Source organism: Tachysurus fulvidraco, chromosome 22, assembly GCF_022655615.1.
Source record: "Tachysurus fulvidraco isolate hzauxx_2018 chromosome 22, HZAU_PFXX_2.0, whole genome shotgun sequence".
Lineage (NCBI taxonomy): Eukaryota > Metazoa > Chordata > Actinopteri > Siluriformes > Bagridae > Tachysurus > Tachysurus fulvidraco.
The window spans coordinates 4602180-4615941 of record NC_062539.1 but is presented as its reverse complement, the minus strand read 5'-3'; the positions used below and the strand labels follow the sequence as shown (position 1 = coordinate 4615941).

The 13762-nt window shown below is 39.1% G+C and overlaps 4 protein-coding genes across 22 annotated transcripts in view; 3 read left to right on the top strand and 1 right to left on the bottom strand.

Moving 5' to 3' along the window:
- The window catches only part of LOC113645196 (transcriptional repressor p66-alpha-like), a 27052-nt gene extending 26207 nt beyond the window's left edge, over positions 1–845 (top strand). For all 5 annotated transcript variants that reach the window (XM_027150648.2, XM_027150647.2, XM_027150643.2 and 2 more), the window contains one exon: positions 1–845. This exon is cut by the window's left edge and continues 1099 nt beyond it. The gene's annotated coding sequence lies outside the window, so the exon portion shown is untranslated.
- A 762-nt stretch (positions 846–1607) lies between these two features.
- ndufa13 (NADH:ubiquinone oxidoreductase subunit A13) lies at positions 1608–3831 on the top strand. Its single transcript, XM_027150661.2, has 5 exons — positions 1608–1766; positions 2156–2234; positions 3001–3072; positions 3381–3450; positions 3576–3831. Exons 1-5 carry the CDS (start codon positions 1673–1675, stop codon positions 3693–3695), a joined length of 435 nt encoding a protein of 144 aa, XP_027006462.1. The 5' UTR covers positions 1608–1672; the 3' UTR covers positions 3696–3831.
- Positions 3832–3855: 24 nt separating this feature from the next.
- On the top strand, positions 3856–9010 carry LOC113645197 (yjeF N-terminal domain-containing 3-like). 3 transcript variants are annotated; one of them, XM_047806411.1, is made up of 6 exons: positions 3856–4722; positions 6110–6218; positions 6490–6600; positions 6992–7105; positions 7637–7787; positions 8209–9010. In XM_047806411.1, exons 1-6 carry the CDS (start codon positions 4664–4666, stop codon positions 8406–8408), a joined length of 744 nt encoding a protein of 247 aa, XP_047662367.1. In that variant the 5' UTR covers positions 3856–4663; the 3' UTR covers positions 8409–9010. The 3 variants fall into 3 exon arrangements, with proteins under 3 accessions (XP_047662367.1, XP_047662368.1, XP_047662369.1); XM_047806412.1 differs by having other exon boundaries at positions 3856–5566; positions 5621–6218; XM_047806413.1 differs by having other exon boundaries at positions 3856–5873.
- Positions 8487–13289, bottom strand: cirbpa (cold inducible RNA binding protein a). 13 transcript variants are annotated; one of them, XR_003441163.2, is made up of 8 exons: positions 13160–13287; positions 12419–12528; positions 12208–12314; positions 11906–12038; positions 11606–11756; positions 11418–11476; positions 8858–8943; positions 8487–8767 (listed from the first exon to the last, which is right to left on the bottom strand). XR_003441163.2 is itself a non-coding variant. In XM_047806414.1 (7 exons), the coding sequence occupies exons 2-7, from the start codon at positions 12516–12518 to the stop codon at positions 10864–10866; spliced, it is 561 nt and encodes a 186-aa protein (XP_047662370.1). In that variant the 5' UTR covers positions 12519–12528; positions 13160–13287; the 3' UTR covers positions 10378–10863. The 13 variants fall into 13 exon arrangements, 7 of the variants coding, with proteins under 7 accessions (XP_047662370.1, XP_027006457.1, XP_027006454.1 ...); XR_003441166.2 differs by having other exon boundaries at positions 11597–11756; positions 11918–12038; XR_003441165.2 differs by having other exon boundaries at positions 11597–11756; positions 13160–13285.
- Between the last annotated feature and the right edge of the window lie 473 nt (positions 13290–13762).

Genomic DNA, 13762 nt, shown 5'->3' with positions numbered 1-13762 from the left:
GATCCAACATGCAGCCCCTTTGTTCTTCGCTTAAACACATGAGGTGGTTTATGTCTCAGTTGTTACTCCCATAACCTTTTATTCATGTTTTACGGTTCACAAAATCAAAAGACAAAAAAAAAAAAATCATTATAATAACTGAACAGTCCTTTAGTAAAACATGTGCATGATGGATTGGAGAATTGTTTGTGTGTGTTGGTGTTTAATTCCAGTCCACTTGATTTGCGTCCTCGTCTTTATGGTTTTATGTGTCATTGTTTCCTTTTGCTTTCTCCAGCTTCATCTTCAGCGCATTTGGTTTCCAGTAGGTTAAGGAACAGCATTTCACGTGAAACACCTTTATAAGATGTCGTGACTCCCCCTCATTAAAAACAAAAAAAAGTCAATTGTTAACAGTTTGTAAAGCTGGAAGGTATTTATTGGTAAAATAAATGAAAAATAAATGGATTTTAGACGACTTTTCTGTCAGATATTATTACTACTGCTACTCCTTCTTCTTTGTGACTGCATTGAAGTCAGTTCGCCCCGTTTCTCTTTTGTGTTTTAGATCACAATTCCTTCACAATTTCTTTATCGTTTTCGTCGTCTTTGCCGTTTGTTCGGTTCCGTTTCTCCTCAGACACGTGTCCTCCTCGGTGTGGACGCTGTACCGTTCAGCCGACCGGACACTGAGGCGTCCTCGGCGTCTCTGCTTGATGTCACGCCGCTGTTTCAGGAGTTTAATAGCAACGCTCGCGTGCTCCTGTTCTGCAGCACTGTACAAACACATGTTACGATTTGTTAGGTTTACTTTTGTTTCCCAGTTTGAGAAGTAATAATAATAAAAGTATTTTAACCTATTTTAACCCTTACGTGTTGTTGTATTCTTGTGCTTTTATGACTAAAAGTCTGAGGACTGTTTATTAATTGTGGGTGGATTTTAGTGGAATACGGCAGAGCTGTACAGCACTGTTCTGGTGATGGTGGAGCATTTCCAGAAAAAGCCAAGTATCTTCGTATCAAGAAGAAAGAATCCGTTATCTCTCTATTATACAGTGTACATTTATTAGACCCATGCTGTCCTTGTAGAGTGACATTGACCTATTATTCTGGGTTAGTGTTTGGTCCACCTTTTATCTAATATGTGTGATATCTGCTCTCTCTCTCTCTCTCTCTCTCTTTTTTTTTTTTTACTTTTTATACAAAATAATTATTTAGGACGGTTGCCCCCCCCCCCCTTTCTAAGAACATAGCAGAAAGACTAACGATGCACTTATACGACTGTAACGGCTGTCGTATTTTCAGTCATCAAATAAAAAAGTTGGTATTTTACTTTAGTTAAAACCATTAAAAATTGTGGGGTTTTTTTAAAATACTTTTTTTTAGTAAATCTTACTTTAAGTCCTTAGCTCTGTGTTGTTCTATGTAGCTATAGCTATATTAGATCGAAATAACAAAAAAGCTTCTTGACTTGAAAATAGAATATTGTTATAATACCTGTATTCGACAGGAGAGGGCGACAAAGAGCAAACGACACATCTACGAATCCTGATTGGCTAGCGTAAGAAGTCCAAAGCAGATGTCTGATTGGATAGTCCGAACGTAGTTCTTAGCCAATCCCCGCACAGGAAACGTGGTGAATCGGAATACGGGTGGAAATACAATTGACGGTGTCGGTGTTAGTGGGAGGAAGATGGCGGCGTCCAAGGTGAAGCAGGACATGCCTCCTCCAGGAGGTTATGGTCCTATTGATTACAAGAGAAACCTACCGAAAAGGGGGCTTTCTGGTTAGTACACTGAGTTTCGGTGACTGTACAACCAAATGTTTAGCTGTTCCTGATGAATTAAATAAAGTGTTCGGGATTAGCACAGCTAGCCAAGTAGCTAACACAGCTAGCCAAGTAGCTAACACAGCTAGCTTTGTGCTTCTCTGTCAGTAGGTTGTTTACACAAAAAACTGGGAAATTACTGCTTATTTAAAGGCCCTACATAAATATTTGTAGTCGTTGTGCAACTTAAGTTTGCTTTTCTATCTAAATCTGTGCTCAAAGCTGAAGGGTTTCATTTATTTTCCTAAATAAAAGCCCTGTCTTTGTGGGATGTTCCCATTCTAATCCATAATGGTGCTGATACATGATGCATTTACTGTTAAACGGTTATTATTTTGATTTCACAGGTTACAGTATGTTCGGCATCGGGATCGGTGTCATGCTTTTTGGCTACTGGAGGCTTTTCAAATGGAACAGAGAGAGAAGGTAGGATGAGTGTGTGGTACTTATACATGCCCTGATATCACTTTTACTGAATCCATACAGATATCAGAGGTTTGTTTATCTGACAATTCTGACACTTTTGATACGGACTGCGGTGCAGTAACAAATCCGTCGATCCTATCTTGTCCATCGTCGGCTGCCACTTTGTTTACAGCTTTCACCCAGGTACCATAAGCACTAAACATGGATGGAGCTGGATGTGAAGCTGACCACCGATTTGGTTAAACAAAATTCATTTATATTTAACTAACCATTTGGTCCTAGCTATGAAATGTGTCTTTGGGAAAATCCCTGACTGGAGGTCAGTCCTTCACAAAGCACTTTGGCGCACACACATTTACACAAAGGGGCCATTTTACAGTACTACTCCACCTACGTGTTTATAAACAGTGAGAAGAACCCAGTCAGAACCGTTCAGACGACGCAAGCTCTGGATCAGACCTGGAAGTCTACAGGCTTGTGTCTGGTCAGCTGGAGATCCGCAGTCTTGACAAATATTGACCTAACAGTGCAGTTCCATCATAACGTAGAGGCTTCTGGAAAATGCTTTTTGAGCTCAATCCGTGTCACGACACCACGACTTCCAAAGAACTTTAACTTCAATGAGTTAATGCTGTGATGCAGAACAGAGACAGTCACTCAGGGTACAGACAAAATACTCAAGTCTGGTGAAAGTCTGCTGTTTGCTGTATAGTAAATCAGTTTCCAACTATGTGAATGAAACTGTGTGTGTGTGTTTGTGTGTCAGACGTTTGCACATCGAGGACCTGGAGGCTCGGATCGCTCTCCTGCCTCTCCTTCAGGCTGAACATGACAGAAGGTGAGACATTCGACTTTTATTATTTCTCCACTTTTTCAGGTTCTTACAGCAACCAGACTCTCAGATGCAGACCAAAAGTTTGTGTTAGCAGTTTTGTTGTTTTCACATTTTTGTAGCATTGTATATTGTAGCATAACACAAGCTGGTGGAGAAAAATCTATTACGATATCCAGAGGAAAACTTATTCCTAAAACTCCTCATTGGTCTTGAAATAAAAAGCTCTTGCATCGTTAAATGATGTTATAGGCTGTAAAGTGCAGTATATGTTATACTCCAAAGTCATCATTTCCTCGCTCTGCTCTCTGTAGGACGTTACGGATGCTCAGGGAGAACCTGGAAGAGGAAGCCATCATCATGAAGGATGTGCCGGGCTGGAAGGTATTTTAGATCGATTTTGCTCTGAAGCCTGTTGTCATGTTTTGCTTTAAAACAAATTAATTTTGGCTGGATACATCGAAAGGAAAGTTCTAGTGTTTTTATAGCATGTGCGTGTGTGTGTGAAGGTGGGTGAGAATGTTTTCCACACAGACCGCTGGGTCCCTCCCATCACAGATGAGCTCTTTAACCTTCGACCTCAGGAGGAGCTTCTGCACAAGAGGTTTGGCTTTGTGTGGTATGTGTAAGCTGCAGCTCTGCCTGGAGGATCAGATGATAGAAGATCGTCCGCCTGCTCTGTGTGTGAGAGACCGAGAGAGGAGCAATGTACTTGTGTCCAGACTGTAAATGTTTCAAATATTAAATATTGTTTTCTTTGCTTCACAAATGAGTGAGTGTGAAAGTCTTTGTACTGGTGATGTATTAATCTGTTTATTATTGTCAGGTTTGCATTGTTACATGATGACAAATGGACACAACTGCAACATCTATAACTACAGTTTATATATAGAACTATTTAACCTGCAATGGTGGACTCTGTAGTCTCTTTTGTGGAGAAAAACGTATCTAGCGTGAATAACAGGGAATAAAACCAAATGTACACCGTAGCCATGATGACCTTATAGACTTCTTTTTTTTTTACCGGTTTTTAGCTGGACTTTCTAATAACTAGATACATTAAACTACTAGAAATATATTTTCAAAATCACTGAAAAAGAAAAAAAAAAGAAAGGGAACCTACTTCCTGTGATCTTCAGGACTTCCTGTTGAGTGTGTTTTACCCTTAATATTTCATAGGAGTGACATGTGTTTAGGTAAAAGGGTGAGAGAATATTTTCAGAATCTTATCGAAAAGGATTGACGCACTAATGCAGAAATATTCTTTTCTTTAGGATTATATGAAGGGAGAAAGGGTTTAGATATTATATGCTTTACTGGATTTATTGCCTGTGTATAAAATGATCAGTGGGACAGACGGTTATATTACTTCTCTATTGTCAGTGTATTATTGATTAATTGAGCTTATCAGAAATAATCCACTTCTCAAACACTACACTAGATTCCGCCCCTTTGTGCACGCAGCCAATCAACAGCCTTCTTGATTTCCTCTCCTCGTATCGCTTAATGATCTTTAGTGCTGAGGTTAAAGCGAGACTGAAGGCTGCAGAAAACACACTTGTACATTTGTGTTCTGGAAACAAAACCACTGAAGGAGATGAACCACAGCGGTGCAGATCAGGACTGTGAGTCCACACAGATGCTACACTATCTCAGGTAAACTGCATCTATCACCTTACTGTGATTACAAAGACCTTTAACTTTAACTCATAAAACTGAATACTGAAGTATCGAGTCTATTTTCATACGAACAGTTCGTTGCATTTGAACCATGAAAACAGATGATTTATGAATGATTTTTGTTAGAGGTCTTCAGTGGGTTCAGGGAAAATACAGATCATGATGTGAGATGTTTGCTTCAGATAATAATGCCATTTATTTATAGCTGCTTGTTATCTGAGAAATAGTGGAAATGAAATAATAAATGTGTCACAAGTTTCCTTTCTCACACTTTAGGTTACTCTATAATTAATAATCTGGGATTTTAAATACAAAGAGAAAGAGGAGACAGCGTGAGAATGTTCTCCTTGATCAGTCCTTTTATCATGTAATATTAATGTTCAACCTGTTGGGTTCTACAGTTACACCATGTCCACAGTGCTATAAATCTTCTGTTTTGTTCTGAATAGATAGTGATACAAATGATCACCATCGATTATGATGAGCCATTCAGCAGATTTTAATGTCCTAATTAAAACTTCTGTTGATTTTATATAAGTGAGATCACTACCTGCTGTAACATGACTTTACACAACCAGGCCCCAGCTGCTCAGGAGGAGCACCAGGCTGAGCACCTGCAGTTCTTCAGTAGGGGTTTCTCAGCTTTATCCGGTGCCACTTAATGTTACGGCGCCTTGGGAAACACTGCAAGCTGAGGAGCTTTAGTGACCATGTACAGTGAACGGTGTACCGGTGACACTGGATGTGTATTGAAATGTGCAGCTTAGAAATTTAGACAATCCCTTAGGGCGTGGTAAAAAATGTTGTATTCAACAATCCCGTCGTGTTAATTATGTTAAATGTTTTCAATTTAAAGTATCTTCCCAGCCTAAAGATCATAAAGATCTCTTGACTCGCTATGCAACCAAACGCAGAAATATAAAGCTGGGTTGATTTCCCATAGTGCAATAAATATTAATGAAACCTGTTGTCTTTGTGAGGTACCGAAGTGCTGACATCTGTTCCTGAAGTTTACACTTTAGGGTAGATGCTCCCCTTCGTGCGGAGCCGTCTGCTTCCTGATCAATACCCAGTCAGGGCTCAGGAACTGAGGAGCTGAGCTCAAATAGACCCATAGATTTTATAAGGTCAGAGCTAGAGTCTGTTGTCAGTTCATGCTTGGGCTTCTCAAACTGATGGGATAAATATTCATACATAACCAACTGATGATTCAGTGTGATGTCGAGTGCAAAGAAAATCCAGTCAAAACAAGACGTCAGAGTTCTTCTATAACTGTTATTGGCTTGTAATTGGCTTTCTGACATTTTTTTGGCAGAAATATATATTTATAGAATATATATTTATACTGATGATTTCTTTACAGTAAAGAGGAGGCTGTTGCTATGGGGACGGAGTTGCTGAGGGACTATCACTTTGGTCTGCATCAGCTGACAGAGATTTTAGGTCATGCCTGTGCAGTTGCCATCACAAAGGTCTGAGTTTTAACTACAATCCATCCATCCATCCATCCATCCAATAATCCTTATTCAGTCATTAACGTCTTGTTCAATCAAAGTTTTATCTTTTAAATGTGGATTCAATCCTACGCTTATATATAAAATACTGAAGTTATTCTTCTTGCTTTCTGTCACTGCTTTCTAACAGAGAACTACCGAACATGTAAAGTAAAGATGGATCCTATATACTGTACATGAACTGTATAATACAGTATATCAGTAAATAAGTGTCTGTTTTCATTTACAGACGTACCCCCTGAGCACTCTGGGTAAGAGGCAGCCCACGGTACTGGTGGTGTGTGGGCCAGATCAGAACGGCTGCGTCGGTTTGGCATGTGCACGCTATCTGAGATTATTCGTAAGTATTATACAAGTCAGTTTTATCATGTGGTGTCATGGCGGTGCACAAACCGCTTAAACATCTGGTATATTTCCGTCAAAAGACAGGTAAGACGAGGGGCTGACGTGTGTGTGTGTGTGTGTAAAGCAGCAAGGACTACAGCTAGTAGTTTGGTAGCAAGTAATTGCTACCAAACATGTGTGTCTGTTTTAAGTAGTGAAGTAGCTACAGAGAGTTTAGTAAAAAAAATCAATGACATCAGGACTGTATTTGTCTTACACCATTATAGTTGGTACACTTCCAGTAGCAGGACCCAAATCATCAACATAACAGCTTCATATCTACTCATAAATATATAAACTATACTGGCTGGGGTTTAATAATGTGTTCAATTTTACCTTCACTTCAGGAATACATGCCTACTGTCTTCTATCCAAAACGGTCCTCACAAAGTCCTCACCTGGACTTTACTGTACAGTGTGAGAAAATGGACATTCCCTTCTTGTCCTACCTGCCGACTGAGGTGAGAAAGTCACTTAAACACTTAGGATCTTGTATTTCCACTACAAAAAAATACCCAAACCAAGCAAACTGGATTTACTCGTTCTACATTGATCCAATGCCAAAGGCTTCTGTTGTGTTATATTTGACTGTAGTGCGAGCAGCAAGCTGACTGTAGAATAGAAAACAGAGAATGCACATTTCCCATTGTTCAGTGACATGGGAAAAGTGCACTGTAGCATTTCATTCAAATGATATGACTAAATCTAACAACATTTGAGACATTTCCCCCTTTTACTATTGTGCAAGGGCTATTCTATTATACATTAGGTAATGAAAGGAGGTGTGAACTGGAGCCATGAGGTAGATATGATTCTGGACTGGATCTGATTTGCATATGATTGCATATGATTAAGATGTCATTCTCTCTGCAATCTGCAACAGTTTCAGTTTTTCAGTAGATATTTTTTGTGCTGAATGTTTTGCTAACACTTCCAGTAACCTCTGTTTACATTCTCATTAATCTGTGTTTTCCCACAATCCTTATTTACAGGTTCAGCTTATAAACGACGCATATAACCTGGTGGTGGATGCACTTCTGGGTCCAGAGACAGAACTGGGGGCCGCAAAAGAACCCTTCAGCAGCATCATGCTTACTCTACGAGGCATCAAAATCCCCATCGCCAGCCTTGACATCCCTTCAGGTCTGAAATGATATTGACTTAAATATACTTCAATATTTAATAGAATACTTAGTCAGCTCCAGAACTATTAATAGTTCTGATTCTATTAATATACTAATTCTATTCCTGATTGCTTTGAACAAACCACAAAGATATCAAAGATTAGGAACTCAGTCATGAGTTACTGCCTGTTTCATTGGGGTTATAAATAAACCACGATTGAAGCCATACTTCTCTCAGATACTCATTATACGAACAATTGTGATGCAACAGCTGCAATGCAATATATAACTTATAAATCACCATGAAAGGAACAGGTTGTGAATACATTTAACAATGTTAAAGTGTCTTTATACAGCATCTATTGTATGACCCCTACATTTTTACACAAGAATTTCACCATGATTAAGTTCTGACTGGGTAACAAATGCTGTAATTACAGGATGGGACCCTGACGAAGCCAGCGTGGATGGGATTAATCCCAACCTCCTGATATCACTGATAGCACCAAAGAGATGTGCACTCAGTTTCTCTGGGACACATTTACTAGCTGGACGCTTATTGCCCTACGATATTCAGAAGAAATATGAACTCAACCTCCCCAAGTTTCCCAGTACAGCCTGTATAACTGAACTACAATAAGTCAAGTCTAAATAGGACTTTCAGGAAACTTCCAAATAAATGTATGACCATTATTCTAATAAAAAAAATTAAGAGCCATTTTTGGAGAATGTACTTTATTGGTATAAATGGTGAGACTTCGGGCACAAAATGTGCATCCTATTTACAGTGCATTTAAAAAACAACTGGACAGAAACCAATGTTCTGTCTACAAACTAGGAATTCTCCTTCATGTGCCAATTAATCCCAATTTGTCTTCCATCAAACCATCAGGTACCAAAAGATCTCCAACTCCCATTACAGCTGACTCAAAGATCAACAACCGGCACCATTGTGGCATCGTGTTTCTCTACATCTTTGTAGTGACCATTGGGTCATACCTGTTAAAAGGGCAGGGGGAAAAAAGTTAACAAATCAACTTTGAATTAAAAAGATAGCCAAAGTTTAGAAAATTTCAAAAAGACACTCACCTCAACCTTCAGTCTTAAAAGTTGATCCCCGTTACACAGAAGTCTCGATGAATGAAAGTCATGGCCCAAAAGGCATCTTCATCCTACTGAAAAAACAAAACAAAAAAAAAGGCATTCGCTAAACAAGAACAAAATCAACAATGTAAAATAAAATCTAACACGGTTGGATTACAATGTTTCTAGATTTCCAAATGTCTGACAGGTGTTTGATTTGATTGTACAGGTCACCAAAAGAAAAATTGTGCTACAGGGCAACCGTATTGGCTCTCAGGTGACCCAGATAATGCAAAATTTCACAAATTGTCCAGGAAACATTAATGAGACAAGTGTAAAGTGGACTTGAGGAGCATTGAACTCAGCATTTGACACCCCTCACATGAATTTGAAGCCAAAATAAGTTTTCAGGGACAAGTGACACTGGTGATCAGGACACCATGCAGAAACCTTAAAGGAGCATGAGTGACTGTTGCATAGTGAGGATGAAACTTCTTTAAAAAAAAAAAAAAAAACCAATACTACATCTCATAGCACAATGTGAACTTAAGTTTCTGAAGGTTGTGAACAGATGAGCAAAGAAAGGTTACCTCATGTACACAGGCCTACTGTTTCTCCATACATCAACTAGCCCAAGAGAGTAGCAGCATTCTCCTGTTCCACTGACAGGAGGGATTCACTTCGGTAGATGCAAAACTTCGTTCTCCATAGGCACGAGTGAGGATTTTTGATCCCCTCTTTACAGAAGTAGAGCTTGTGGATTCAGTAAAGCATTTCGCTTTTATACCAGAGCCAAAAGCAAAATTGTTAACTGGTACAACTTTCTATCAGTGGCTAACTACCAGGCAAAGGACACCTTTAAAATATTTAGTATATGCTTGATATAATTCATGATTGAACTAGCTAGATAAAAACCCACCCAAAACCACCCGTTTTACAATCTTGGTAAGGACATGTCGGTTTTAACAACCATCAAGCCTTAAGAGTTATGAAAAATTTTCCAAAATCCCAAAAACCACTGCCAAGTCTACCCCAAATTCTCTTCATTCAATTGCATACAGTTTAAATATTCTGAAATGAATAAACCTACTTTTGCTTTCTGTCCCATATAAATAATCCCCTTCTGTTTTTTTTTAAAGCACAAACAAAATTAGTTTTTCAAACAGTTTCATTTAATAGGCTCCATGAAGCCAAGGACACAAATAATAGATCCAATGCCAATACAAAGAACAGAGCACATAATCCCCTTAGATTTGGGGTAGTAATAGTAGTAACAGTTCTTAACATCTTCCATATATACTACTATACAGTTTAGGAGGGTCGGTCCATCTTTACATCACATGTTTAAAAAAATGCAAAAGTCAAGCAGGGCAGAGATACCTCTGGAAGAGTGAGGGTGAACGTGGCAAACTGCAAGCTGCACTTCAAGAACAGCACCAGTGCTGGCCAGCTCACTCAAGCAGTGTTCACCAGTCTGCAAGGAATTGACTCCGGATACTTGACATGGACAAAGGTGTTTTTTTTTCTCTACTTTATCAAATTAATGGTGTTTCAAATGGAGAGGTCGCTCAAATTGATAATTTTATTGTATTACTACAACTTTTAGCTTTGAAACTTCCACAGCTGCTTTAAAAGGTCCTTTTAAAGAGGTAGTTGTTCACTAAAACAGGGCAACCCAAAATATAAAATAAAGGACCTCCATTAAAATGGAAAATTTGCTAGTGGATAGCAATACTGTGGCAGCCTGCCAGAACAGACCAAGAGGAATAAGATTTTACATGAGGCTCATTATTCAGAAGTATAAAAAAGAAAAAGAAAATTATGCAAAAAAAACCCAAATAACCATTGTGGTAGCAGAGAAACATTTCACAGCCAACATGAAGAACTCCCTGTCCCACATTTCAGCTGTTTTTTTTTTTTTTTTAAACAAAGAAAGCTACTACATGAATGGATAGATCCTTGAGGAGCACGTCTTTAGAATACACAGCCAGTGAAGAGTTGGGTCTTGGGCCTTAATCGTGTGCAGCTGAGGAAGAAGCAGGCACACGTGAGAGGACACTGAAGCATCTGAACACATTTAGTTTGATAAACACCCCTCTTAGAAAGCAATCTGAACAAGACAAGGCAAAGCACCACAAAACGTGTGGCTACCCAACCGATAGGCCTCGGGGAAGTCACATGTTTATTGGCTGTGTCCGATTTAGGGATCAAGAGCACAAATGAATGAGCACAGAGCCTCGTTTTGAAGCAAGCCCTGCTCCTCCAAGTTGGGGTGTGGACAAGGCAATGCAGGAAAGATACCCATTTGTGCCTCAGTAAATTGGAGTCACTGGACCTGTGCAACAGTTACAGCTAGAAGTGAGCTAACTAAAAAAATGTATTTGGGGCAACAGGTCTTTTCCACATTTATATATTAAAAAATGAACTATAGAAACTAGTTTTAAATAAATGAATAGTTAGTGGTAAAAAAGCTACTTTACTACAAATCTGATTAGGGAAACTGGTGCACATCTAAGTAATCTAAACGATCTGGGGGAAGAAAAAAAGAAGAAGTGTTAATACATACCACTATATCCATCATAGTTGTCTCTGTAGGAGTTGCCACGGTCTCCATAGCTGGAACTCCTGAAAGTTAAGAGGAAAAGGAAACATGATTCAGACACTAATAATTACAATACATCACAGTATGTTAAAAGTAGAACAATGGTCAGTGCCTCTTTAATGTAGTGTGTGCGCAAGAACTACCTTTCTTACCTGTCTCTATTATATCCTCCACCGCCGCCGCCACCCCCACTCTTGTAGCCACCACTATATCCCCGATCACCACCATAACCACGATCAGTGCTACCGTAGCTACGATCGCCACCGCTATAGCTACGATCGCCACCGCCATAGCTGCCACCACCTGGGAGGAAAAAGGAAAACAAAATTACAAAAACATCACACGCACCACAACATATCAAATGAGAAATACTGGGGATAAATACTTAAAACTATTCAACTTTTAAATCAAAACAACTAAGATGCCTATCACACGGTCTCCCCTAGACCCACCTCTTCCTCTACCTCCACGGAAGTATCCGCCCCCTCTTCCTCCTCCACTGCCACCTCTGTATCCACCACCTCCAGAGCGGCCACTGCCACCCTTTCCAGCTTCGTCAACTCTGATCGCCCTGCCGTCCACAGACTACGGATTAAATAAATAAAATAAATTAGTATTCAACATTTGACCACACAACACAAACCCATGCATCCAGAAAAATCAGGGTGTTCAGTTTCAACCTTTTAATGAGATTTTTTTTTAAATAAAATAAATGTGCATATAAAACAAGAACAAGGTAATCTGTGTTACATACTTTTCCATTCATTCCCTCCATGGCATCTTTTGCATCTTCAGGGTTCTCAAATGTGACAAAGCCAAAGCCCCTCGACCGGTTTGTTTCTCTGTTTCTGGCAACGTGAACTGCAGAAGAAATAATCACATGCAATTATTATAATACCCGTGAAAAATAAAGCGTTTACTACAAATACTCAGCTTCCACATCGAGTAAATAAAGCGACAGTAACCGTTGGTGATGACGCCATATTTGGAGAAGGCGTCCTCGAGGGACTGCTCCGTGGTGTCGAAGCTCAGACCGCCAATAAAAAGCTTTCCTTCGTCAGACATTTTGTCGTTTCTGTGGGGAAAAAAAATACGCAGTTAATAATAAAAAAGGTATTTATTTGTTAAAGCCGATCGATATTTTAACAATAAATCAGTAAAATGTGCCATAGAGGCTTAAAGCAGGTCGAACAATAGGCCGCGCAAAGAGCCCACATTTTTAAACACCACCGCTTTTCCGGCAAAAACGCGCCAGATACGTTTATGCAAATGAGGCAAAGAGCGCATTCATGTCGGAATAGCGGTAGAAACAAAAAAACCCATCCCCCCACTCAGAAAAACCGCCCGCTAGCTGGTTTAAACAACGACAGTTAAGTAACAAAAATCAGAAAATCAGTTCTTTAAAGTTTTTTTTCTATTAAAATAGCAATCACTCGGAAGCTCGAACGCTAAATAACGAAGGCGCCAACGAACGCAATATCTTCACGGCTAAGCTACAAGCTAACGAGCGCCATTTTGTCCCACGTGAAGCAGAAAGCAGAAAACAAAAAAAACTACCAATTCGCAAAATGTTTAAATTAGATAAACGTGGAAAGTCGTAGTATATAACAAGACCCGATCGTGCTAAAGACTCCTGGGTCCAATTAAAAGACATATATATACACGCACTATAGGCCCAAAAACAACCATGCGCTGCTGTAACTTACGTACAAACCAACCTCCTCTGGTGCTCAGCTCTCAATATGGCGCTGAGGAGAGACCGGGTCCTATTTATATGGCAAGGGGCGGGGCTATATCACAAACGATTTGAATATTAAGTACCCGTATAAACACGTACAAACACGACAGTACCAGAGAAAAGAAAACACGTTATTTTTTTAATGTTTATTAAAATTCTTTCTCGAATTAACAAAGTAAAAAAGCAAACCATTCGAAACAACGATTCATTTTTTTCAACGAAATATTTTGAGTAGATATATTCACGTTTACGACAAAAACAAACACTTATAATTTTTTTGGGACGCTTATTAGGATTTGATATGTATTTTATTTTTGACATTGAGATAACACACGACAGAGAAAATTCGTATATCGTTTTTCAAAGACACGTGTGTCGGTTTTCTTTCTCTTTCGCTTACATCTACTCTGTGTCGACTCTTTGTGTCGACTCTTTGTGTCGGATCTTTTAAGTTAATCAGCTTAAATATATATGAGCTGATTTTGTTCTCTTTATTCTGTTTATTGTTAACTGCTTTTTTTTTTTTTAATGGAAACCTTTTAATAGCTGAGAAAGGTGTTTTACTCCTGGC

Excerpts from the sequence above, each read along its gene's own strand:
- ndufa13 (XM_027150661.2), top strand. The coding sequence starts at position 1,673 with ATGGCGGCGTCCAAGGTGAAGCAGGACATGCCTCCTCCAGGAGGTTAT. Across the intron at positions 2,235-3,000 it reads AAATGGAACAGAGAGAGAAG|ACGTTTGCACATCGAGGACC; the intron begins GTAGGATGAGTG and ends TTTGTGTGTCAG. Across the intron at positions 3,073-3,380 it reads CAGGCTGAACATGACAGAAG|GACGTTACGGATGCTCAGGG; the intron begins GTGAGACATTCG and ends TGCTCTCTGTAG.
- LOC113645197 (XM_047806411.1), top strand. The coding sequence starts at position 4,664 with ATGAACCACAGCGGTGCAGATCAGGACTGTGAGTCCACACAGATGCTA. Across the intron at positions 7,106-7,636 it reads TGTCCTACCTGCCGACTGAG|GTTCAGCTTATAAACGACGC; the intron begins GTGAGAAAGTCA and ends CCTTATTTACAG. Across the intron at positions 7,788-8,208 it reads CAGCCTTGACATCCCTTCAG|GATGGGACCCTGACGAAGCC; the intron begins GTCTGAAATGAT and ends CTGTAATTACAG.
- cirbpa (XM_027150650.2), bottom strand. The coding sequence starts at position 12,518 with ATGTCTGACGAAGGAAAGCTTTTTATTGGCGGTCTGAGCTTCGACACC. Across the intron at positions 12,315-12,418 it reads ATATGGCGTCATCACCAACG|TTCACGTTGCCAGAAACAGA; the intron begins GTTACTGTCGCT and ends TTTCTTCTGCAG. Across the intron at positions 12,039-12,207 it reads TGGAGGGAATGAATGGAAAA|TCTGTGGACGGCAGGGCGAT; the intron begins GTATGTAACACA and ends TTTAATCCGTAG.